This window comes from Phyllostomus discolor, chromosome 5 (genome assembly GCF_004126475.2).
Source record: "Phyllostomus discolor isolate MPI-MPIP mPhyDis1 chromosome 5, mPhyDis1.pri.v3, whole genome shotgun sequence".
Lineage (NCBI taxonomy): Eukaryota > Metazoa > Chordata > Mammalia > Chiroptera > Phyllostomidae > Phyllostomus > Phyllostomus discolor.
Genome location: NC_040907.2, coordinates 20,435,604 through 20,459,898, shown reverse-complemented (window position 1 = coordinate 20,459,898; position 24,295 = coordinate 20,435,604). Strand labels below are relative to the sequence as shown.

The 24,295-nt window shown below is 39.2% G+C and overlaps 1 protein-coding gene across 4 annotated transcripts in view; it reads left to right on the top strand.

The window, feature by feature from the left end:
* Window positions 1-1,455: 1,455 nt before the first annotated feature.
* PTP4A2 (protein tyrosine phosphatase 4A2) overlaps window positions 1,456-24,295 on the top strand; it is a 28,667-nt gene continuing 5,827 nt past the window's right edge. For 2 of the 4 annotated variants that reach the window (XM_028513926.2, XM_036025691.1), the window contains exons 1-3: window positions 1,456-1,592; window positions 17,373-18,058; window positions 20,173-20,265. In XM_028513926.2, the coding sequence (XP_028369727.1) occupies window positions 17,963-18,058; window positions 20,173-20,265 (189 nt within the window). In that variant the 5' untranslated portion in view covers window positions 1,456-1,592; window positions 17,373-17,962. Of the gene's footprint in view, window positions 1,593-2,477; window positions 2,613-8,291; window positions 8,354-17,372; window positions 18,059-20,172; window positions 20,266-24,295 lie in introns of those variants that run through there. The other 2 variants (XM_036025690.1, XM_036025689.1) reach the window with 2 other exon arrangements.

The window sequence follows — 24,295 nt, the reverse complement described above, 5'->3', positions numbered from 1 at the left end:
AAGACAAAGCAACCCCTCCCCTCAAGGCTTATCGGTATGCCTCCAGTCTTTGTCCCAAGCCAGCCTCCAGTGTCTCTTTCTGGCTGCCATCTGGCAGTAGCCCAGACCAGTCTCCCAACTCACTGGTGACCACATTTTCCATAGTCTGACAAAGAATTAAAGAATTTCTGGCCCTGGCTCGTGTGGCTCAGTTGGTTGAAGCGCTGTTCTGTGACCTTAAGGATTTGGGGTTTGATTCCCAGTCAGGGCACATGCCTAGGTTGCAGGTTCTGTCCTGTTGGAACACATAGGAAAGGCAACCAATCCGTTTCTCACATGATGTTTTTCTCTCTCCCTTCCTTCCCCCCTCTCTAAAGTCATGAAGCATGTCCTCAAGTGAGGATTAAAAAACCTTCTCTGCGCGCCTTTAAACTTTCGAGGATAATCAATCCCTCTCATTAAAGGGGACATTAGGTTGGAAACCTTGAAATTCAGGGTAGCTTCTTTAACAGGCATTTCCCCCATAGTTTTATTATGTGAAAAGAGCCCCACGAGGTAGCTAGTAACTATTTCCACTTTAATATTTGAGAATACTCAGAGAGAGGAAATAAATTGCCTAAGATGCTACATCCCGGAAGTGTGAATTTTGGTCCGTCACAGAGGGTTCGTAGATCTAGGTGTGTGTGGTGGCGGGGATGTGAAGCCAGGCGCAGTAACATCCTTTGCAATCGCAGACGCACACGCCATTTATTTGGGGCCTCGAGGAAGGGCAGCCAAGAACTGAGCTGCACTGGGTTTCTCACTTCCGAGTTGGAAATCCCCAAGCAAAGGGCTCGGTCACTGCCCCGTCCCAACAGGATCTGGTCCCAGGCCCCACCGCAGGGGTTGCCGGAGGGGGTTAAAGGCCCTTTGACCTTGCACCTCACCCGGCGGCCTCCAGCCCTCGCCCCAAGCCAGGTGCGGATGGGCGGGCCGCAGTGTGGGCGAACCACTGGCTAGGTCTTGTTCTACCCACTCCCGGTCACATGGACCCGCTTCCGCAGCCAGGAGTGTGGAGCGGAACGAAGGGCGAGGAGAACCGGGCGAGGTGCCGAGGGCAGTGGGTCAGCGCCCCGCGGGGCAGTGGGCGGCCCAATTGCCCTGCGAGCCTGCCCGCCAGCCAGTCAGCGCGTGCGGTGGGCGGGCCGACGGGCTTGCGCCGCGCCCTGTAGCGCCCCCTGAGGGGCGGCGGCGGGAGCTGGTTCCGGCTGCGCGCGCAGCGGTGGTGGCGGAGGCGCGATCAGCGGGTCTGTAACCGTCGTCCGTCCGGTAGCGGCTGGAGCGGCAGCGGCGGCCGGGCACGGCGCTAGGCGACGCCACAGGGCAGTGGCGGCAGCGGCGGCAGCAGGAGACACAGCGGCGGACGCAGCAGCAGCAAGACGGACTCGTGGACACGCGCCGCCGCCGCCGCCGCCGGGCCGGGCCGGGTGTCGCGCGCCGAGGCTGGGGGGGAGTCGTCGCCGCTGCCGCCACCGCTACCGCCGCCGCCGCCGCCGCCGAGGTGACTGAGGAGAGAGGCGCCTCCTCGCTCCCGCCGCCGCTGGACGTCAATGCCCAGTCCCCAGCTCGACAGCGTAAGTGCGCTGCTCCTGGGCGGCCCCCGCGCCGGCTCCCGGGGCCTCGGGGAAGGGGAGGGCGGGCGGGAGGCGCCGCAGCCATTAGTACAGGCCCGAGACACGTCCCCGGAAGGAGGGCCGGGCAGGGACCCGGGGAGGGGGGAGCGTGGCCGGGAAGCGTGGAGAAGGAGGGTGGGTGAAAAAGGGGGGGAATTGAGTGTGTAAGAATATTGAGTGTGGGTGGGTAAAAGGTGCGTGCGTGATGGGGGTAAAGAGTGTGAGTGGGGGAGAGGTCTGAGTGTGTATGTGGGGGTGAGAGAATGGGGAGTGTGAGAGGAAGAAAGTGTGGATGGGGGTAGTTGGGGACAGTATGGAGGGGAGTGTGTGTGGGGTGAGTGTACAGGAGAGTGTGTCCGGGGGGATAGTGGGAGTGTGTGTGGGGGGAGTATGAGTTGTAGGAGGAGAGTGAGCGTGGGGGCAGCGCGTGGGGCGTGGGAATGAGTGAGTGCGTGCAGGGAGAATACGAGTGCGGTATGGGGGGGGTATGGGGGGGGCGAGGTGAGTGGCAGGGGAGGGAGTGTGGAAGGATGTGCCTGCGTCTGTCCAGAGTGTGAACTGACATCCTGGAGGCTCTCCCTGGTCTTGGTGTCTGGCGATCGTGACTCCTGGGGCCTCGGTTAGGGAGTCCTTTCCAGGAGCGTCTTGTCCCGGGGTTCTTGGGTTCAAGTGTGAGGAAAGGGTGTAGGAGTATAGTCTCGTGCACTGTCATCTTTTGGTTCCGGGATTTTTTTTTAACGTGCCCCCCCCCCTTTTTTTTTTTTTGGTAAACTCCCCCCGCCCCGGCGGCCCCCCCCCCCCCCCGCCCCGTTCATGCCATCGACATAAATTTCTGAACTTGTCAAGGATACGGTTGTCATCCCATTTTAGTCTGGGGATGTGAGAGCTAACTAAAACTTGTCTGTTGCTCAGGGTCCTCCGCTCTTGCCTTGGAGTATTCAGAAGCATGGACTCTTTCGTAAAGTACTGTTAGCTTTTCAGGTGAGGTGAAAGGTATTTTATTTTTAGGTAAACTGAAGTCATATTTTTTAGGTTGTGGCTCTTCCTGATCTTCTGGAGAAAAGCTGTTCAACAATAATATTGATGATGATGATGATGATGATGATGATGATACGATGTAATGATGATGGAGGAGAACCATAGGCTAGTTTATTATTTTCTGGAATTTGTCAAGAGACATTAAAGTGTCTAGCAGTTCTCGCGTCACTGTAGCTCGTCTGTGTGGAGTCACCAAATGACAGCCACAGCTGGATTAGAGTAAGGTAGTTATTTCCTGGCATGCTCTGTATTACGGAGTAGTTTCAGACAGGAAGTGAGTGAAGTTATGCTTTGTTCAATGTGCAAGAAGAAATTAGGGTCACAGAATGACACTTTCGTAAGGCTTCAGAGTCACTTGCCAGCATACCATCGTGGTGGTGAAGGTGGTGAGAAGTTTGCCAGTATTCCGATCTTGACATTTTAAAAGTTGCTTCATATTGGATAGTAGATGGACTGATCATTGTCATGGACTTTACCCAGATTATTGTGTTGTAGAGTAGGGGTTCTTCTTCTTCTTCTTCTTCTTTTTTTTTTAGATTTTGTTATCTTTTAGAGAGTGGGGGAGAAAGGAGGAGAAACATCTGTTGGTAGCCTCTCCCATGCCCCCAATTGGGGGTCTGCTAGTAACAGGTCCCTGTGCCCTGACTGGGAGTTAAACTGGTGATCTTTTGGTTCACAGGCCAGTGTGCCAGCCACTGAGCCACACCAGGAGAAGTGGAGGTACTTGGTGAAAAGTACCTTGATAAGGATTTTATGTCTTAATGATGGGACTTTTCTTAGAAGTTGAGAGTTTTTCAATATGATAGGCAAAGAATAGGGTGTTTCTTTTTATAGTAGACATAATGGAATCACAGGCAAAAGCAGTGATGTGTCAGAAATTGTATTTTTCTGAGTGCATTCTTTTTCTCAATACTAGTATACCCTGTTTTTGAAAATCGTAACTAATGTTGCTATTCAGTGAGGAACTGGATTAATTGGTATTAAGTGCTTACTATGTATCAGGAGCTTTTTATACTCTCTCATTTAATTCTCACAGCTACTAAAGGGTGGTAAGTGTCCTTATTTGTATTTATTTGGCACATATTGAGGGTTTTCTGTTTTGCAAGGCACTAAGGGATACAGTGATGAGCCCCCATTGACTTAAAGTGATGAAGGACTCAAAGAAGTTAAGTGACTTGTCTCAGGTCACAAGTAATAAGAATTGGAGATGGATTAAAAACTTAGGTCTACCTGATTCCAAAGTTGTTGGCTTTTCCACTACATAATTATTATCTTCACATTAGGTTGTCTCACTTTGGGCTATTTTACCACACAGGGACCTATCAGCTTGTACAGGTGAGAGACGATGAAGTTAAAGCAGAAGACTGAATGGCTGGAGGCAAGGGGATCATTAGGAGATGCTGACTTGAGGCTCTTTGGGACCTAAGCAAGGGTTTTATGTAGGTGGAGATTCTGCCTTAAAACTCTCTTGGGGCCCCAGGGTGTGTGCTTTGAGACAGAGTTTTATGACGTACCTGGGATATGTCTGGGAGAGGGAAGTCTGATTAAAGAAACTCAGCAGTCTTTTATGACTTTTATTTTGGAGGAAGAGGAAGAGTGTCTTTATTGGGGCTAAGAGTCAGCCAGAAGTTGTCACTTCTTTGTGAAAGTCTTTCTGTTCAGCTGTGTGGGATATTTTCCTCAGGAGATTGTGAACATCAACTGAGAAATATATGAAAGCACTTCATTATAAATTGAAATACAGGTTCAAAGTATTAAGACTTTTCTACACAACAGCTTAATTGTTAGACTTAGTAGCTGGAAAAGGCTAGCATTTTAGAACACCTATAGACATGAGAACTTGTTTAGAACTGCTGAACCCTGCATATTCTGACTCAGAATAGCAAAAGTCAAACCGCTCCCTCCATGAGTCAGTCAAGTAATATTTAATTTAAATGAACCAAATTTATAGGCAGAAACTATTTACAACCTCATTGAACTTTGGTGGCACTAGGGAAGAATAAATGTTTGAATGCTTTTTGCACATAACTTTATAAAAAGCCCGAAAACCCATATTATATTTTACTTGAAAATACATTTGTGTGTACAAGGTAAAAAAGATTTATGTTTCTATTTTTAAAACTTACTGATTTTTAGAGAGAGAGGAAGGAAGAAAGAAAGAGAAACGTCAGGCTTGTTGTTGGATTCATTGGTTGATTCTTGTATGTGCCCTTGGTGTATGGGGACAACACTCTAAGCAACTGAGTACCTGGCTAGGACAAGATTTATGGGTCTTAAGATTTAACTTTTTACTCATTTTCTTTTTCAAAGGTAGCAGTTTTGTATCTAGTACACTATGATTTTGGGGCACAAAATTGAAATTTAGTGGATTTATTTTATGGAGTTTGATTGTACTTTTTTTGTTGTTGGAATGTGGGATTGGCAACCAGTGCAGCCTCTAGAAAAAGCTTTTACAAATAAGATGCAGAGGAGCAGTGCATAGATTTTTAGCTGTTGCTCTTGGAAGACTGAAACCTAAGTTAGGTTGATTTCTTTAAGTGTTATATCACTAGCTGTACTCCTCATAGAAGTTGGGGATTTACAAAACTTAGAGCAGCTGGAAGTCAGGACCCATAGTTTAACATGGTAGACTTAGTTATGTTTATTGAGAAAGAGTAGTGGTAGTGTTCTTGAGGTCTCAGACTACTTGTGAAGTCCAACGTTAGGTTTCAGTATTTCCTTCTGGAGATCATGTCCTTTGTGCTGAATCACAAATCACCTCATTTACAATTCATAATAATCCTTTAAGTGGCATTCTTTCACTTTTGGGGATAAGGAAATTGATTTGTAAAATAATTGTCGAATCCCAGGTTTTGGAATCCAGTTTAAACAGTATCAGTAAATAAAGGGTAGCAGATAAAAAATGTTTCCCCCTGGGGTTTAAAGTACTTAAATCTCTGGTTAGGCTTTTGTCTTTCAGTTAACTCTAGTCAGTTTACAGGGAGTTATGTAGCAGTTAAGTAAGTAGATGCTAAGGAAGTTGGCCTTTTTTGCTTGAATTTTAATTTCTTTTTAAAAGAATACTTCAGGTACTTGCATACACTCTTTGCAGGATGTTGCTGCTTTGAGATTTTTCTCAAGACACTAGTTGGGTTATAAAGAAACTGACGATTCTCCAAGTTTAAAAAATAGAGAGTCCTTAATGCTACAGTTCAGATAATTTTGTACCTTGGATTTGTTAAATGAACAGTGGATGCCACCAGTTATAATGACTTTGGGAAGTGTGATTTGAGTCTGTTAATCTGGAATGTTAGAAGAGCCTTTTATTCATTTCCAGCTTCAGAACTAGTATATGTATTAGAGGTGTCTACTAGCTTTCTCCAGTTATCCTTTGTTTTATTGACTGAACCACATTCTCTAGTTCCTTTGACTTCCTGGCTACCTTTGGGATTTGAAGCCTTCTTAGATTGCTAGGTGTCGAGCTCAAGTGGCTATTGTATGTAAATCTGTTGCTCCTTTGAGTTGTAGAGCTCTAGGCTGTACCAGAAATGTCACTACTCTAACACCTAGACAAAAGAAACTTCACAGCGCCGCAGGCATTGTCTGCTTTCAGTTACCCTGTGGAGTTTCCAGGACCCAGGTGAGAAAATGACTCTTCTCCTGCATGTCTCACATGGTTTTCCCTGCACTATCTGTGCAGTCAGTATAGATTTATGGGGCACAGCGTCTTCCATAGAGAAATGACTATAAGGAGTTGACAGATTATACCAAATTTTTGTTGTGACTTTAATACAAATGGTTTTTGTTTGTCTGAATTCTGAATGGATTTCTGTCCCATAGGTTCTGTAATACAGCACTCACTCTATTTTAAGTGGCTTGGAACTAAATTTCATCATTTGAATATAAATTTATATTGCACAACATTGCCATTTTAAACTGTAGAGAATTTTAAGATCAAGTTTTTCTGTGACCCTTTTTTTGCTAGTTGAGCCTGCTTTGAAAAAATATTTTTGACTATTAGAACAGTCTTTACCTTTAGAGAATTGGTGTATTTAATTCCTTTCATAGTATTTTTGGGTTGAAATTTCATTCTTCTCAGAAAATGGTAATTCTTTTGGCATAAAATGCACACATGATATATTTGCTTTAGCAGATCAGATAAATTACTTTATATTTTTATTTCTGCAGTGGTCAGAAATGTTGGCTCTATACTAATGTATCATTTGACAAGAATTCAATTCACAATCAGGTTTGCTTTCTTCTGGTCCTTTAATTTTAGTAGAGATTAAAGCATAGGTTTTTTTTTTTGCATTTTTTTGGTAGGAAATATTCACTACGTTGTACCACCACAGTATTTGTAAATTGTACTTATATACATACATTGATATTTACTGTTCTTAGTAGCAAAACACATTGATGTCTTTTCTGCTTTCCATTATTGGTGAAAAGTGTATCATGAGGGAACAGAGTGACTGGTTAGTGCAGAAGGATATGAGTCATCAGCAGGATTTGTCAGCAAATTGGGAAGGATATGATGGAGAAACAATAGATTCTAGTGACATTCTTCTTCTTTCCACATGTGTAGTTACAAACAAGTTTCCTTTTGGTGATTGGTTTAAATTCAGGTAATTTAGATCTTTCTGGATAAAAAGTACTTCCAGTTTTAAGTCACGGCCTATGCTCTGAATTGTTTTTCTAGTGAGATGAGATCTTCATGTGGAGGTCATCAACAAGTAGAATTTAGTTAAACTCGCCTGTTTACTAGGAAAATATAATTTATCAGGTAGGATTTAGTAAATTGAGAGACTATTTTTGTGAAGCTTGTTGTATTTACGGAATTGCTCAGTAGATAAATCCCTACCAACATGGTAATACAGTTGACCCTTGAACGACATGGGTTTGATCTACATGGACCCACTTATATATGGACTTTGAAAAATAAATGCCTCCACTGTTTTTGATCCATGGTTGGGAGTCGCAGATGCAGAGGGTCAATGTATGCATTGATTTATACCGTGTTATATAGGGGACTTGACCATCTGAGAATTTTGGTATCTGTGGCGGGGGATGGGGGGATTAGATACTGGAACTAATTCCCCTTGGATACTGAGGGACAACTTAAGTATTTGGGGAGCCAGAAGTTACACACTGGTTTTCAGCTTTGTGTGTGTGGTGGGGGGGAGGCAGGGAATGGGGGAGTTTGGTGCCCCTGACTTCCCTGTTGTTCAAGGTCAGCTGTATTTGTTTTCTCACAGGGAGCAAAGAATTGCTTCCGGACTACTATTCTACCTTTAAATTCCTAAGAGCTTTTATTGCATTTGAATTGGTCTGAAATTCTGAGCATGGTTAAGGCCTCACCAGCAATATCTAACCAGAGACTCAGGTCCTCTCCCAAGTCATGCTACCATGGCCCTTTTCTGTTTCTACCAGTCTAGTCATAAAAGTTTTTTTTTTACCTCTCCTCAGAAGTCTTAATTAATCCTACTCCATTCTACTCATGCTTGCTTTGTATCTTCAGAGTATGTAGTGTTAATATGAAATTTTAATGTCCATCATCAAATATATATTTTTGAATTCTTAACTGAGGATATGTTTTATTGATTTTAGAGAGAGAGGAAGGGAGAGAAAAACATTGATGTGAGAGAGAAACATTGATTGATTGCCTCCTGTATGCGCCCCAACCTGGGATCGAACCTGCAACTTAGGTATGTGATCTGACCAGGGGTTAAACCTGCAACTTTTGGTGTATGGGATGATGCTCCAACCAACCAAGCCACCCAGCCAGGGCTTTCATCATCAAATATTTTTCCCCACATTGATTATTTTAGGATCCTGATTCTAGATAATGTTTTATGGTGTGCTCATAGAACTCCATAGATACTTGTAAGACTGGATGTGTTGCATTTTAGTATCATTCAGACATGGTATGTTGTCCCTCATCTCAGTAAGTATTTGGAAGAAGAGAACAAAAAAGAAAATTTTGCATTTTTAGAAAACTTAGCATTCTTTAAATGCGAAGAGGAGGAAGGGGAATCCATGTTGAAATTGAACAAAGCTAGTGAGCAAAGAATAATAGCCCCTTGACATGGTATTGTAGAGTATTGTAATATGAAACAACTGTATGGTTTTTAAAGATTGTAAATGTTGTGTTTTATGAAAATAAACATCAAGCCATTATCAGACAAACTGGATAGACGATATATTTTAGGAGGCCAGCAGCAGCTCCAAATAGAACAATTTGGGTTCTTGTCTATTTGTTTTGTACTAAGTATGCAGAGAGATGGCTGTGAAGTATAACATGATTTATGAAAAGCAAGCTTAGGAGAGGAAGTGAAGTGTAATTTACCCAGTTTTAGGGGAAACTTGGACCAAAATGCCCTAACGGCAGAAAAATTTCTGGGGCTCAAACAAAAGAATTTGTGCTGACAAGATGTTATTTGGAATGTTTTTATTCTGTATCCTGACATAGAAAGCTTCCTTTCCTCGCTTTTTGGTGGTAGATACTTGGACAGGACCAATACATTTGACAAAATAGGGAAATGAAAGAGTTAAGTTGACCCATAAACTGCTAAGCTCTGAAACATATATTTTAAATAATGCTAACAATAGCCTGGAAGTTTTTGCTTTGCATGCTGCTCCTGTGCTGTAGATTATTTTGAAAGGTGATTCAAATAACCTTTTCCCAAGTATCTATTTTGCAACCTCAGGGAACTTGCAGCTGTTACAGTCATTCAGACTGTCCTGATGTAGGTCAGAAAACATTTCAAAGTAGTGTTGACAGGGCAAATCCAGGTGTCCTTTTGGATTTTTCCTACTGAAATTATTTTGTTACAATTGAAGTTTTAAATCTCAAATACATATCTTTATTAAAGAAATAATTGATTCAGTGGTTCTTGGGTTAAGTATGTATAGTGATGTTGGAAACTAAGGTGATTAAGATTAATTTTTAAAAAGATTTTATTTATTTTTAGAAAAAGGGGAAAGGAGGGAGAAAGAGAGGGAAACATCAGTGTGTGGTTGCCTCGACCCAGGCATGTGCCCTGACTGGGAATCAAACCAGTGACCCTTTGGTTCACAGGCTGACACTCAAGCCACTAAGTCACAACAGCCAGGCAGATGATTAAGATTTAAATTGTTCTCTGGGGCAATTACTTAGCCTTTTGAGATTGCAGAAAGTAAGATGAAAGGAAAGAAGAAAACAAACATTAGGATTTAATTTTATGGGAACACAGCTGAGTTTGAGATAGTTCTTATTGTATAGAGGAGATCCACAGTTACTTAGAAAGAGAATGTGCTTAAACTTAATATTAAAAAGTCTTGGGAGTCTTAAAATGCACATAAACTAAAGTCTGTGGAGAGGATAATTATGATACCTTTGCCTGGAAATGAAAGTATGAATGAATATAACCAATAACAGAGTTAATTAACTTAATTTTAGAAGATTTGCTGAAAATGATAAGATTAATGCCCAGTATTAGAATTGTGCTTTTGGGGTTTTTAATGTTATTGCTGGTATTCAAATAATTTTTTAGAAAAAGTGAAAATTGGCTATAGTATTGTTACCTCCATGAGAGGACAAATTAGAAAAATTGGACAAGGGATTTAGCTGGAGAATTGCTAATCTTTAAGAGAATAATGAAGTACAAAATGAAAAATAAATATTTTCAAGTGCGGCATGAAAATATTTAATGCAATTTTAGTCTTAGTTATTCGTAGAAATAGGAATTACTGGAAAAAGACAACTACTTCTAATCACTAGGGTACATACAGACTCAGAAACCACTCCCTTTACATTTGAGTGGGAACAGGGCCCACAGGACCTCAGTAAATAACTGTCACTGTCCTCAGAAGCAGGTGTGGTTGTTGGTTAATTCCTTTCCTTTCCTTTCCTTTCCTTTCCTTTCCTTTCCTTTCCTGTCCTGTCCTGTCCTGTCCTGTCCAGTCCTGTGGCAGGCCGTGTATCTTCTGCTGGTTCTGAAATGTTAAAGATATTTTCCCACCATCAAGGTCATAATTTCTTTTTATACAACTTATTGTTGATTTCTGTTCTGGAACTTGATTCTTAAGTTCCCTTCTTAAATGAGGAAGTCGAAAAGTGGGAATAACCAAGGTAGTAACTATGAAACTTTTTTTTGTTAGCAGTAAAGAAGCATCTTGCTATTTTTAGCTTGTTTACAGATGTTTTGGGTCCTAATTTGTGTAGAATTTAATGGATACCTCTTTCTTTACTATAAATTCCCAAGGACTGTTGTCAGTAGGGCAGGAGAACTAATATTAATTAGAATTGTCTATGTTCAAGGATCCAGATGTATTCAATTTTAGTTTGATAAATGCAACAGTAGCAGGATAAAGAAAGATAAGTAGCACAGAGAGTAGAGCTGTTGTTTCTGTAGGGCTCTGATGAGTTGGGAGTAGGTTATGAAAGATGAGTAAAATTTCAGTTTGAGCCCCGTTAACCAGAAGTTGAGTGTTTAATGAGCAAAGTTGGGTTCTCTTTCGTTTACTAATCTTAAAGTACTCCCCCACAACGGTCAAAATGCAGTAGATAAAGTAGTACTTCACAGAGGAGTTTCTCTACTTCCTTGATGGTGGTGAAGATTTTTTTTCACACTCATATGGGATGTTTATTAAAGCTGGGGACAGTGAAACAATGAATGGCTTAAGATAGAAGAAGCAACAGGAGAGCCTAGGCTGGGCTGCTTTGGCTCGTGGAAGTCAGAGAAAGAGGGCCTTGGAGACAGGTTCAGGGGGTTAGCCTGGGAGAGCTGCTGCTGCTTGCTGCTGCCTTGGTTGCAAGTATCGTGGGCTTCCAGCTGTGAAGATTTTATGCTCTGTTGCCTGAATAGTTCCTGAATGTTAAGTGAGGCTTTACAAGTTCTTAGAGTTATTGAGAACCTTGACATTTCTTTTTTTCAGACCCCATATCCAGGCTGTGGACAAATCTTTTTGGGTTCCACCTCAAAGTATATTTTAAGACTGATCCCTTCTTATGTTCTGTATTTCTATTACCCTGGCTCAAGCCATCCTTGTCTCTTTCCTGGATTATAGCAACAGGATCTGTCCGCTTCCACCCATACTACTCATATAATGTCTCCACATCGCAGCTAGAGTGGGCCTTTTAAGCATAAATTGTCAGTTTTGCTTGAAATTTCATTTTTCTTAAAATAAAAGCCAGATATTGGCCCATAGGCATCCACTTATTTCTCTGACCCTATTTATTCCCTTGCCTTCTCTGAGCTGGTAGCACAGGCTGCCCTTGAGGTTCCTAGAACACTCCAAGCTTGGCCCCACCTCATAACCTTTGCAACAGCTAATCCCTCTGCCTAGAATGCTCCCTCAAATATCTATTTGGCTCACACCTCCAGGTCTTGGATAAAATGTCACTTTTTTCAGTGAGGCCTTTCCTGATAGCCTTATTTAGAATTGGAGGCACTGCAGATTCTCTTGCTTTGCATTTTCCTCCATAGCAGTGGCATATTTTATTTGTCTTTCTCTGCCTACTAAAGTATAAGATGCATCCTGACAGGAGTTTTTCTTTTTGTTTTTACTGCTGTTGCTGCAACTGTAGGAGTATGTGATACATAGTATATGTCCAGTAAATGTGTGAATTAGTAAATTCTTAACCAGCCAAATTGCAAGGCAAAACTAACTTCAGAGAATAATTGTTTTTTAACTGTTGACAGATCATTCATACTTTAAGGGAAGTGCACATGTCTTCATTGAAGTGAAATAAATTTGTTTTAGGAAAAATTGTTACAAGATTTTAGTCTTATATACAGTATTATGCTTTCATGTTGCCTGTTTGTAGAAACCAAGCTAACTCAAATTTGCATGACTTCCTGTAGAATTTCTGGTTAAGAAAAGTAACAGCAAATATGCTTACTTGTAAGACCTTTGCTTTTAGATTTTTATTTTCTTAGGTCTAGAATATTTTATTCTGCATTTATAGTATAATATGCTGTTTTAATTTGGTGAATACTGTCATAACCTATCAAATTAGAGGGTTTACTGTATCATTTGCTTTAATTTGGAAATAGAAAGAGGTGTTTTCTCAGTGGAAAGCTTGATGTGAGTGGATTGACAGAATTTTAAAAAGGATGCCCAGTAAGTTTGGGTTACACTAAATGGGACTGATTTTGTAAGTTCCTTCAGCCTTTAAATCCCCTATATTTGTATTTAGACTTAGATTTACAACTGTCAAAGTAGTACCTGAGTTTTTACTCAGTAGTTTAGTCTCTTTAACAAAGAACACTGTCTTCCCGGACAGAGGGGCTAGCCCTCTTGACGCCCTTTGCTATCCCGTGGTTATAGCACTATTAAGAAAGTAATTAAATTGTAAATCTGTATCACCCTAGAATTAAACAGAAATTAAGCTAACATATTATGTACATGAAAAAAAATTAAGACAGTTCAGAAGGCAAAGTAAATCATACTCCTGGCCTTGAGTTCCCAGGCAACCCCCGGAAACCGCTGTTACTTCTTAATTTTCAGGATAGTTTATGGGTACGGAAGCTATATGGTACTCACAAGTGTTTCTGTATATACTGTTACATGCCTTGCTCCTTTCACTTATTAGTGTCTCTTAGCCATCTTTACGTAACAGTTCTTATAAATCTGTTTTATTCTTTTTAACCTCTGTATAGTTTTCCATTTTAAGAATGTGCCATGATTAAATGATGGATATTGTGTTATTTCATGCATTTTGGTTTTTGATTCTCATCTAGACTGATGTTAGCCATAGAGTATTGACACTAGACATTTAAACTCTACCATAGTCTTCAAAGTTTTAAGTATTCTGTTGTGTTATTGACTCTGTCTTATCTTAGCTTGGTAGGCCTCTGCTTACTTGCCATTCTTTCAGCCCATTTCTTCATTCATTTTTTCCCTTCCATTCTTCCTTTCCCTCAATTTAAAATGATTTTTCTGTTATAGACCATCCTGTCTAATCCTCCAATGAAGTTACATTCTTTTGTTAAAATTGGAAATGTCCCAAATTCAACATCTTATTTTATTTTTTAAAAGCTTTTAAAGGTTTTATTTATTTTTAGAGAGAGGGAAACGGAGGGAGCAAGAGAGGGAGAGCAACATCAATGTGTGGTTGCCTCTCATTTGCCCCCTAGTCCGTAACCCAGGCATGTCCCCTGACTGGGAATCACACTGTCAACCTTTCGGTTTACAGGCGGGCTCAGTCCACTGAGCCACACCAGCCAGGGCTTAAATATTTCATTTATTTACTTTTAGAGAGAGGGGAAGGGAAGGAGAAAGAAAGGGAGAGAAACATCAATGTGTGAGAGATACATTGATTGGTTGCTTCTCACATGCCCCCAACTGGGGACTTGGCCCACAGCCCAAGCATGTGCCCAGACTAGGGGTCAAACTGGTGACCTTTTGGTTTGCAGGCCAGTACTCAATCCACTGAGCCACACCAGCCAGGGCTAAATTCAACACTTAAAAGTTAGGTTCCATAAAGATAAAAGTAAAGGGTAGCCCTGCCAGTGTGGCTCAGATGGTTGGAGAGTCATCCTGTAAAACAAAAAAGGTTGCAATTTGATTCCCCATCAGGGCTAGGTTGTGGATTTGGTCCCCAGTCCAGACAAGTACGAGAGGCAACCGATTGATGTTTCTCTCTTTCTCCCTGCCTTCTTCTTTCTCTAAAATCAGTAAGCATGTCCTTGAGTGATGATTAAAAAGAAAATAGTTAAGGGTGGAGTGAATATTTGGATGGATATTTGAATCTGGTAGCTATTACATGTCAGGTAAACAAAACATACCAAAAAGCCTCTTCCAACACCTGGTAAATTAAGGCAAGAATCAATTTTTACTTAAGTAGATAAAGCAGAACTAATGCTAGAGAGAGACTTTAGAAGAAGGTTTTTCTGTAAGGGGTACAGGTGCTGAGTTTATGCTAAAATATAGGCCTTTGTAACTTGTACTTTCCAGCTGTGATACGATGTTTATGATTCTTTTACAGACGGTTTGCTTTGCATTCTTATGGGTTTCACAGGAATGAACATTAGTTATCTGAATTGACAGGTGCAAGAACATTTAACTGTTGATGTGTAGTTGAACCCTTGGGGGAGGGGGGAGGGGGAAGGAGCAGAAGCTTGCTTTTATCATGTATCTGTTAACATTGATAGAACATACTGTTTCATTTGGAAGAAATTCTTTTGCTGGGGATCTCAATATGGTGTTTCGAATTGAAAATTGAAGCCCTAGCCGAGTGGCTCAGTTGGTTGGAGCATTGTCCCCTGTACCAAAAGGTTTCGGTTTCTATCCCTTGTGACCCCCTTGGGGGCATTTACAGGAGGCAACCAATTTATGTATCTCACATCGATGTTTTTCTCTCTCTCTCTCTCTCACACACACACACCAATAAACATATCCTTGGGTGAGGATTAAAAAAAAAAGAATTGAAAAGTTAATAATGAATTGTCCTTATCCCTGGAAGTGGTCCTTCCAAAATGATTTGGAAGAATAAGATGGGCTAAAGATTGCTGTGTTTGCTGAGCAGGCAAACACTGGAGACTAGGTAGAAAACTTAATGCTAGAACTGTAACTTTTAAAACCTGGCCATCACTACAATGTAGGTCTTTCAGTACCTTTACTCAGCTGACACAAAAATTATCTGCGATAACATCATTAAACCAAAGAGATTCAAGCAGGCTAGAATTTCCTTGTGTTTTGCTCTGCACTGTATGCAAACCATTGTTCTTTGAGTAGTTACTTTATTTATCTTTTCTCCCCTTATTATAAGGTCACAGAGTTGCAGATGAATATCCAAGTAAATATTTGAAAAGTTACACTTACATGAAAAAGATTATGACTTAAGTATGTGGGTACCTCCATTAGTGAAAATTGAAGGAGAAATCAATAGGGAGTTAGGAGACCTGGGCTCTTGTGCTTGATCTGCTACTAAGTAGTAGTGTGGTCTTAGTTAAGTCATTTTAACCTTTCTGGATCCCAAACATCATCTTTTTTCTTTTTAAAGGTCAGAGTAGTTTGATTTGTAAGTTTTTTCTAGCTCTACAATTCCTTGATTATTCATGGAGTACTCTGTGAAATGTGCAATCTAAGGTGGCTGTGTTTTGGAGGTACAGTTAGAGTTAGGTAGGAAGAGTGATGGTGTGTGTATTTTTATTTTTGTTAGTTGAGTATAGAAGTTTTCATTTTTACTGTAGTGGGTAACTCATTTTGCTGAGGTACTGAAGTTCTTAGAATGCCATTTTTAATTTTTATCTTTCATATTTTAGGAATGTGTTTAGTTTTGTGTTTGTGTCCATGGTGATATTGTCACAAGTATGTAACTTACAAAATAAAATGCCATAAGAATATCTGTAAAAAGAAGACTTGAGGATAGATGAGTAGGCTTAAAAGTTTGTAAGCCCAGGTTCTTTTTAATCTATATTTCACTTTTTTCTGCAAACTATTATATAGTCATTATCTTTCATGTCTTTTTCTGTTCGATCACAATTACCTTTTTTAGAAACTTCTAAATAAGCATTCATTGGAAGCTTAAGAAAGAGGCAAGTGAAAGAACTTGACTTTGTCCCTGTTTCCAGAGGAAATCATGATTATGTTGACAGTCTGACTGAGCCATCTATCAAGATTACTGTGTTTCAAAGCAGGCTTAAGATGTTAAAATTTTACCACTTCTCTTTCTTGCCTTGTTTTGGTAGGGATTAATATTTGGGCAGGAGAGTGCTGTATGAGTCATTGACCTTTAAATGCTTTTGTACTTCCGAGCTACTGATGTAAGAAGTAGTAAAAAAGGTAAACTGGACTAGAAAGTGAGAGGATGGGATTCATACATTGGTTGAGTCAGCTGACGTGGTACATTGGAAAAAATATGGAACTAGCAAAAGACTTGGGTTAGAATTTGGACTCAATTAGTTCATTCACCTTAGACAAGTCACTTCACTTTTCTGATCCTCTTTCCTCATTCCTCATAGGTAGTAACAACTACTCAGAGTTGCGAGGAAAAGGCAGTTTTTTGAAAGAAGTGCTTTACCGGCTAGTATCCTAAATGGGGGCCAATGCATATACTTTGGATAGAAGGAATTAAATCTCTATCCCTGGCTGGTGTGGCTCAATGGATTGAGTGCTGGCCTGTGAAACCAAAAGGTTGCTGGTTCGATTCCCAGCCACAGGGCACATACCTGGGTTGCCATCCAGGTCCCCAGTAGGGGGGATGCAAGAGGCAAACACATTGATGTTTCTCTCCCTCTCTCCTTTCCTTTTCTCTCTCTAAAAATAAATAAATGAAATTCTTAAAAAAAAAGAATTAAATCCTCTAAGTGGAATTTTGGTAAATATTGTCCATCCATTTATAGATAAATCTTACTTTAAGCAAAGAGTATATGTAAAAGGCTTAACCATCAAAGCAGAAAAAAGATTATTATAAACTTTATGAAGAGTCCACGAAGAGATTTCTTTAAGGATCATTTATCAGTTAAAAATGACTTGAGTTAAATATAATCTTGTTAGCACAGAAACTTTGATTATTGGATCCTGATTTGAAAAAGAAAGACATATTTAACTTTTGAATCTCAGTCTTTTAAAACTTCTGGTATATACTTCTACCCTACTCTTGATAGATGCCAATCATTTAGAATGGTGACATTTCAGATGTCTTTGGGCTCATAAAGAATGTGTCCTTGACTTTGAGCATTGTGTTTATGATGCTGTCAACCTCCAGTTCATTTTGTTTATGTTTTTCTCTTCCAGGTTTTTTGTTGGAATATACGTTGCACATTTATGGCGATTCTGAGTGTGAGGGCAGACTTCTGCCAGGCTCAGCACAGCGTTTTTGCTGACAAGTGAGCTTGGGGGTTCTATGTGCCATAATTAACATTGCCTTGAAGACTCTGGACACCAAGACTGGCCTCAGAAATAGTTGGCTTTTTTTAATTGCAAGCATATTTCTTTTAATGACTCCAGTAAAATTAAGCATCAAGTAAACAAAAGTGGGAAGTGACCTACACTTTTAACTTGTCTCACTAGTGCCTAAATGTAGTAAAGGCTACTTAAGTTTTGTATGTAGTTGGATTTTTTTGGAGTCCGAAGGTATCCATCTGCAGACATTGAGGCCGAAGTTGAATTTGGATTCAAGTGGATTCTAAATACTTTTGCTTATCTTGAAGAGAGAAGCTTCTCAAACAACAAACAAGTTGAATAGAAAAAACACTGATTGATAATAGGCATTTTAGTGGTCTTTTTAATGTTTTCTGCTGTGAAACATTTCAAGATTTATTGATTTTTTTTTCATTTCCCCCATCACACTCACACACGCACGCTCACACTTTTTATTTGCCATAATGAACCGTCCAGCCCCTGTGGAGATCTCCTATGAGAACATGCGTTTTCTGATAACTCACAACCCTACCAATGCTACCCTCAACAAGTTCACAGAGGTAAGACTGTAGCATGGTGTACTTTTGGATTGGTAAATTTTTAATAAAGACTGTTAAAAATTAACATCATTATAAAGAAGTCTCCTATCACAAAGCCATTTATTTCTGTGATTGATTGCGGGGGTCATTCTACCAATCTTTTGAAATGGATTGGATTAATTATAACAGTTTTAAAGGAACATTTATGGAATTTGGGAAGACCTTAGAGATGATTTGTTACTATGTTTTTTCTTCTATTCTTTCTACATTAGAAGCAGTTCTTTTATCATACTTTCAATAATAAAAATAATTACCATTTATTGAACACTTTGTACCCAGCATTACAATCAGCAATTTTAGGCAGCATATCATTTACTCCTCACAATAACCCTGTGAGGTGCAGGTACCATTATTATCTCCCTCTGTAGATGAAGAAACTGAAATTCAGAGCGTTTCAGTAATTCAGTGAAAGTATACAGTATGTGGTGGAACTGTCTCTGACACTAACGCCCGTGTCTACCTCAAATATCCTAACCACTTTTGATGAAAAGCTACCCCAGAACTACTTGCAATAGTAGCCATCACAAGGGTTCAGAAATTCAGGGGATGGAAGAGTATCATAGCATTTTTGTCAGATCCTTCATTTTTCCTATTGGTAGTAGTAGTAGAGGAATGTTTTGTACTTTATTCAACAAACATTTGAATGTAAGCCTTTTATCACTCCCTGGTTATTCAGTCTGAATGTGATCTCTATTGATGTAGATCTCTACTGATACAGAGTAGACTTAACTGGTTGAACCCCTAGGGATTCTAAATCCATCCCTCTCATTTTTCAGCTGGCAAAACTGAGTTCAAAAGAGGTTTTGACTTGCTTAAGGCCACAAATATTTACCATAAAAATTCTACCATAACCTTTCAATAAACGGCTACTATGAAGTTCATTTCAGAGGGATTTTATTTGTATTTTGAAACTTCTTAAAATTCCTGACTCATTATAATACTTAACAACTTTCCTGAACGTATTTTATAAGAAGACCTTTCTGTCTTAATTTTAACTTATAAACTTTAGCAATTAAAATAACTTTACTTTTGAGATAACCAAATGGCGAATGTTTCTTGTAGGATGTCACTGTTCCTGCTTGTTTACACTTAATAAGTCCTTGAGCTTCTAAACGTGGTGTGCACAGTGTATGAGTTGGCTCTGGGCTTGTGTGCCCTTAGGTTGTCCAGTCACCCTGGCTTCGTTATGTGGTACTATTTTTAGTCTCACATAATTCCTCGGCCATAGAATCCAAAAGTGGCAGAAGTTATTGTCCTCCTGCAGCTATAAAAAAGATACTGGTGGTCCCTTGAAAATAGGTAGCCCCTGGATTAGGTTAGGCATTACTGTGGGAAAGTTTTTAAAGGAACAAGGCTTCTGGCTATAATTATTTGTGTGTTAATTGGCTTTGTAATATGATACTACTTTTAAATCTTAATTTCAAAGTAACTTTTGTTTAATAAAAAGCATTAAGTATTTACTTCATAAAAAAAGCTATAGATAAGCAAAAGATACTTTAAAAATACTTAACTGTTAATACTTAGCTTTTAGATGTTTTTTTCTCTGCATGTATGGATATATTTATAAGTATACATATAGATAGGAACACACTATATATTCAAAAAAAGTCTTCCCCCACTCTCCTTAGTATTATTTTTATAGATGTCATAGTATTTTGTATGGATGGCCCATACTTTTTTAATCATTCCCATGTTTTGCATCATTAATACTGTTTCCAGGTTTTTACCATTCCAAGCCGTGCTAAACATGCTGGCATCCAAATCTTTGTGCATATCTCTAATTATTTTGTTAGTAACAAATCCCAGAAGTGGAATTTCTTGGTCAAGTATATGTGTTCTTTAAAAGATTTGTGTTGTGCTACTAAATTGCTCTTTATAAAGGTGAAGTCTTATTGTTGCTTCTACAAAGAGTGCGAGTATATCTATTGCACAATGTATGTTGCCATCTTGAGAGTGATTTTGATTTTTGTTGAAAAATGATGTTTTGTTGTTTCAGTTTGTATAAATCATAGAACATTTTTAAAGCTTTGCTTGCAGATTCTAAAAGCAAATTCTTACATTATTTTCCTTTAAAGGAACTTAAGAAGTATGGAGTGACAACTTTGGTTCGAGTTTGTGATGCTACATATGATAAAGCTCCAGTTGAAAAAGAAGGAATCCACGTTCTAGTGAGTGTGTAGTGTTTTAATTTTTCACTACAAATAAGTTGTACCTTTCAGACATAGATACGTATAAAACTTGGCACTCAGTAGTTTTGCTTTTTGAGCTTGTATTAGGAGAATGTGGTGTTCATAGCAACCTTTAAATTTTTGGTAGTTGGCAGTTTGTTCATTTGTGCTGTTAAAGTCTACACTTGCTGGGAGGGTGTTTTTAATACATAAAAAGTAAAATTTAGGGAACACTTATTTTAAGAAAATGGAAATTTGCATTTTGTTTTTTCTAGGAAATTTATGCAACAGTTGGCTTTTGTTTCTAGGCTACTGGTTTGAATCTAACTGAAAGTAATTTTCATCAGACATTCTTAAGTCACATGGAAATATTCTTCCTCACTTTGCAAGTACAAATTAGTTACTTAATAGTTTGGCATCTCTGGGCCACACTAGAAGAAGAAAAGTTGTCTTGGGCCGCACATTAAATATACAAACACTAATGAAAACAAAAGTATCTCATAATGTTTTAAGTAAATTTATGATTTTGTGTTGGACTGCATTTATAGCCATCCTGGACCATGGCCCATGGGTTGGTTACCCCTGTTGTAGGGCACAAAAAGGTAGTAGGAGAAGCTAAGGGATGGGAGAAGGCATCTTGCTCCAGAGTTATCAGCATAGTTTCTGATACTTTTCTAGGTTTCTAAGAAACTTTTGTGTGATTTGATTTCTTTCATAGTTTAGTTTGAAGAAAAAGTGGAATTGTTTTAAATTAAAATCCTCCCTAGCCTCTGTGTATGCTATTTTATTATAGAAAATAGGAGCCTTAGATTGGGTAAAATTTTATACCTTCTTCCCTAAATAGTTGTCTAAATTGCGGGAGCATGTAATGAAATGACTTTGTAGTCTTCGGTGTTTTAGAACTATTTGATTTGATTGTGGGAAGGCAGTTAAGTAGGTTGAGACCTGGGGATTTTTTAAAGTGGTTGGTGAGGAAGAAAATAATAAAGAAGATAATTGTACAGTGAACAATTCCTACTTTTTATTGAAAGGAAAAAGTAGGAATTTTTGTAGTCTTAACTGCGTTGGCCAGTAGTTGTGAGGGCTGTTCATGAACGGAAAATAAATGTTCAACATGTCAGCAAGGCAGTCATCTCCTATGTGATTCATAGAGTTTCCTCACCTTCATTTTGGTGAAAACAGTAAAACTAAGTAGCCAAGCATTATGTTTTCAAAACATTCTATGTCTTCAAATGTATTTGAATAGTATGGTAGCAATTTGCTCACATTCTCATTTCTAAATGACTTTACGTTCTCCTGGCTGGAAATCATGGGGATAAGTGTAAACATGTGTAAAATATAGCCCTGTTTTTTTTTTTTTTTTTTTTAAATTAACTTCTGGTATAGCCCTGTGTTTAAAAAAACAAAACAAAATGTTAACTTCTGAAGCTAGGCTGAATACAGTGGTCCCCCCTTATCTGCAGTTTTGCTTTCCGCAGTTTCAGTTACCTTGCAGGGGTCAACCATGGTCTTAAATTATTAAATGGAAGAATTCCAGAAGTAAACAATTCATAAATTTTAAATTATGTGCCGTTCTGAGTTGTGTGATGAAATATTGCTTTGTCCCGCCCAGGATGTGAATCTTCCCTTCTTCCAGTGCATCCGCGCTGGAAGCTCCACACCCCGTTAGTCACTGAGCAGCCGCCTCCGCCTCCGTTGTCAGACTGACAGTTGTCCGACTGACAGTCACGGGATCGCTGTGCTCGTATTCATGTTGTCCTTATTTACTTAATAATGGCCCTGAAATGCGAGAGTAGTAATGCTGGCGATTCAGATACGCTGTAAAATGCATCCTTTTACATGAAAAGGTGAAAGTTCTCGATTGAATAAGGAAAGAAATAAATGTGCTGAGGTTGCTAAGATCACGGTAGGAATGAGTCTTCTGTCTGTGAAATTGTGGAGAAGGAAAAAGAAAGTTGTGCTGGTTTTGCTCTCACACCTCAGACCACAAAAGTTACCGCCACGATAACTGCATAGTTCATGATAAGTGCATAGTTCAGATGGAAAAGGCATTACATTTGTGGGGGGAAGACATGAACAGAAGATGCGTTTCAGTTGACAGCAAAAGTCACACCAGAAGCTGTTAAGCCTGTGTGATCACTTCAGCAAAGGATCTCCTCAAACAAGTGACAGCAAACAAGTAAGAGATGGTTACACAGATTCAGGAGGAAAATATATAAAAATTACTGGAGATAGAGACCACATTTATGTAACTTTTATTACATTATAATAGTTCTATTTTATTATTGGTTATTGTTGTTAATCTCTGTGCCTCATTTATAAACGAAATTTTAACAGGTTTGTATGTATAGGAAAAAACAGTATACATAGGTTCTGCAGTTTCAGGCACCCACTGGGCATCGTGGAACATATCCCCTGTGGAACGTATCCCCTGCTGTATATTCTCCAGTGGATAGATGGGAAAGAGTTTGTTTGGACAGATGGCAGGATGGGAAAATGAACTGCAGATTGACTGTGTGAATCAGTAATACTGTTAAACACTTTATAAAATAGAAATGAACTAAAGAACTAGTTTGTAGAAGATGCTGGTAGGTCTGGGGTTTATTCCAGACCTTTAAATGCAGGCTTTTGTTTTGTTTTATATAGCTATAATCAGATAAAATTAAAGGGCTAACTTAAGCTTGAAAACAAGGACATTTAAAATTAAGATTGGAATTTCTTTCCTTTTCCCAGACAGACTTTAAGATGGATTGTTAGTTTACTTTTGCTAAGTGAAGAGGATTTGGGACACTTTATGAGAGAATGTCCCCAGAATTAGGCCTTTCGGTCCTCTGACCAGTGCTTTTACAAATCAGAGACACATTGAAGTAGACTAATGGCGGTTTCAGCTATGTCAGTTTGAAGTTCAGATGCTTCAAAATTGTTACTTTAATGATTTTTTGATAGAAACTGTTTATATGAGTAAGTAAAGCATGTTTCATGTTATTGTTTCTTAACTAGGTACATTTTAGGGAGTAGTAAAGGAAGTAAGCTCTCAGCTAAAGTACTTAACTCATTTTACTGCTATTTACAGTTAAACTACAGTGACATTTATAATGATAACACTGACAGCCCTTTAATTATGGGGTGTAGTTGACAAATCAAACATAATGTACTGTCATGGCTAATAGGCTACATGCAGTATTCTAGTGGTACCTATAATGAGTGCAGAATCAATTTAGTGCCCTGCCACTTTTCTCTTTTCCCTCCACTAGTATTTTAAAGTGTCCTTATCCAATCTCATCAGAATAGTCTTGTTTAAAAAAAAAATGCCCAGTGTTTTTACATTTCTGTCCTTGAAAACTAGATGGAAAATAAGGTATGTAAAATGTAAGTTCTCTTTCCCCTTTCTTCAAAGCTAATTTGTATTGTTTTTTTAGGACCTCTTGCAAGGTAGCAAGGAAGATAAACACCTGCCTGTGTTGTGAATGCACATGGGTTTGTCTTAATTTAAAATTTAAAAGAAGCCCAATTTGATGAATGTAAAAAGAGAAAGGGGTATTTGAGAAATAGGCCTCCATTTGCTTAGGGGGCTCTATTATGTGGCACTGCGCTTGTTAAATGGGATATGTGTAATTTTGACAGAGCGTTAAAAATATTTGCTACTTGGCTTTTTTAAAAAATATAAGCACAAAGGTGGTAGTATTTTTCTGTTATGATATGCTAACTATTGGAGATTTCTTACCAGAGAGCCTTTCTCTAAAAAGACATCATACTTGGAACTGTTTGGGGGATAATCCTCACAAATATTTGTAGAGATCAATAAGATACCAGTTGGCATACTTCTTTGCCAGAGAGAACTTTTAAATCATATTGACAAGTGTTATATCTTCTCTTCCTTTGTCTTGGCTATAAATACAGTTTTCCCTATGCCTGTTTACTGATCTATTCAGATAAAATATTTGAGGAACACTAACTTCTTATCACTTTGATAGGAGATTTCTATAAGGTAAAATTAGACATCAGCTACACTTCATTGAGGAAGGCACTC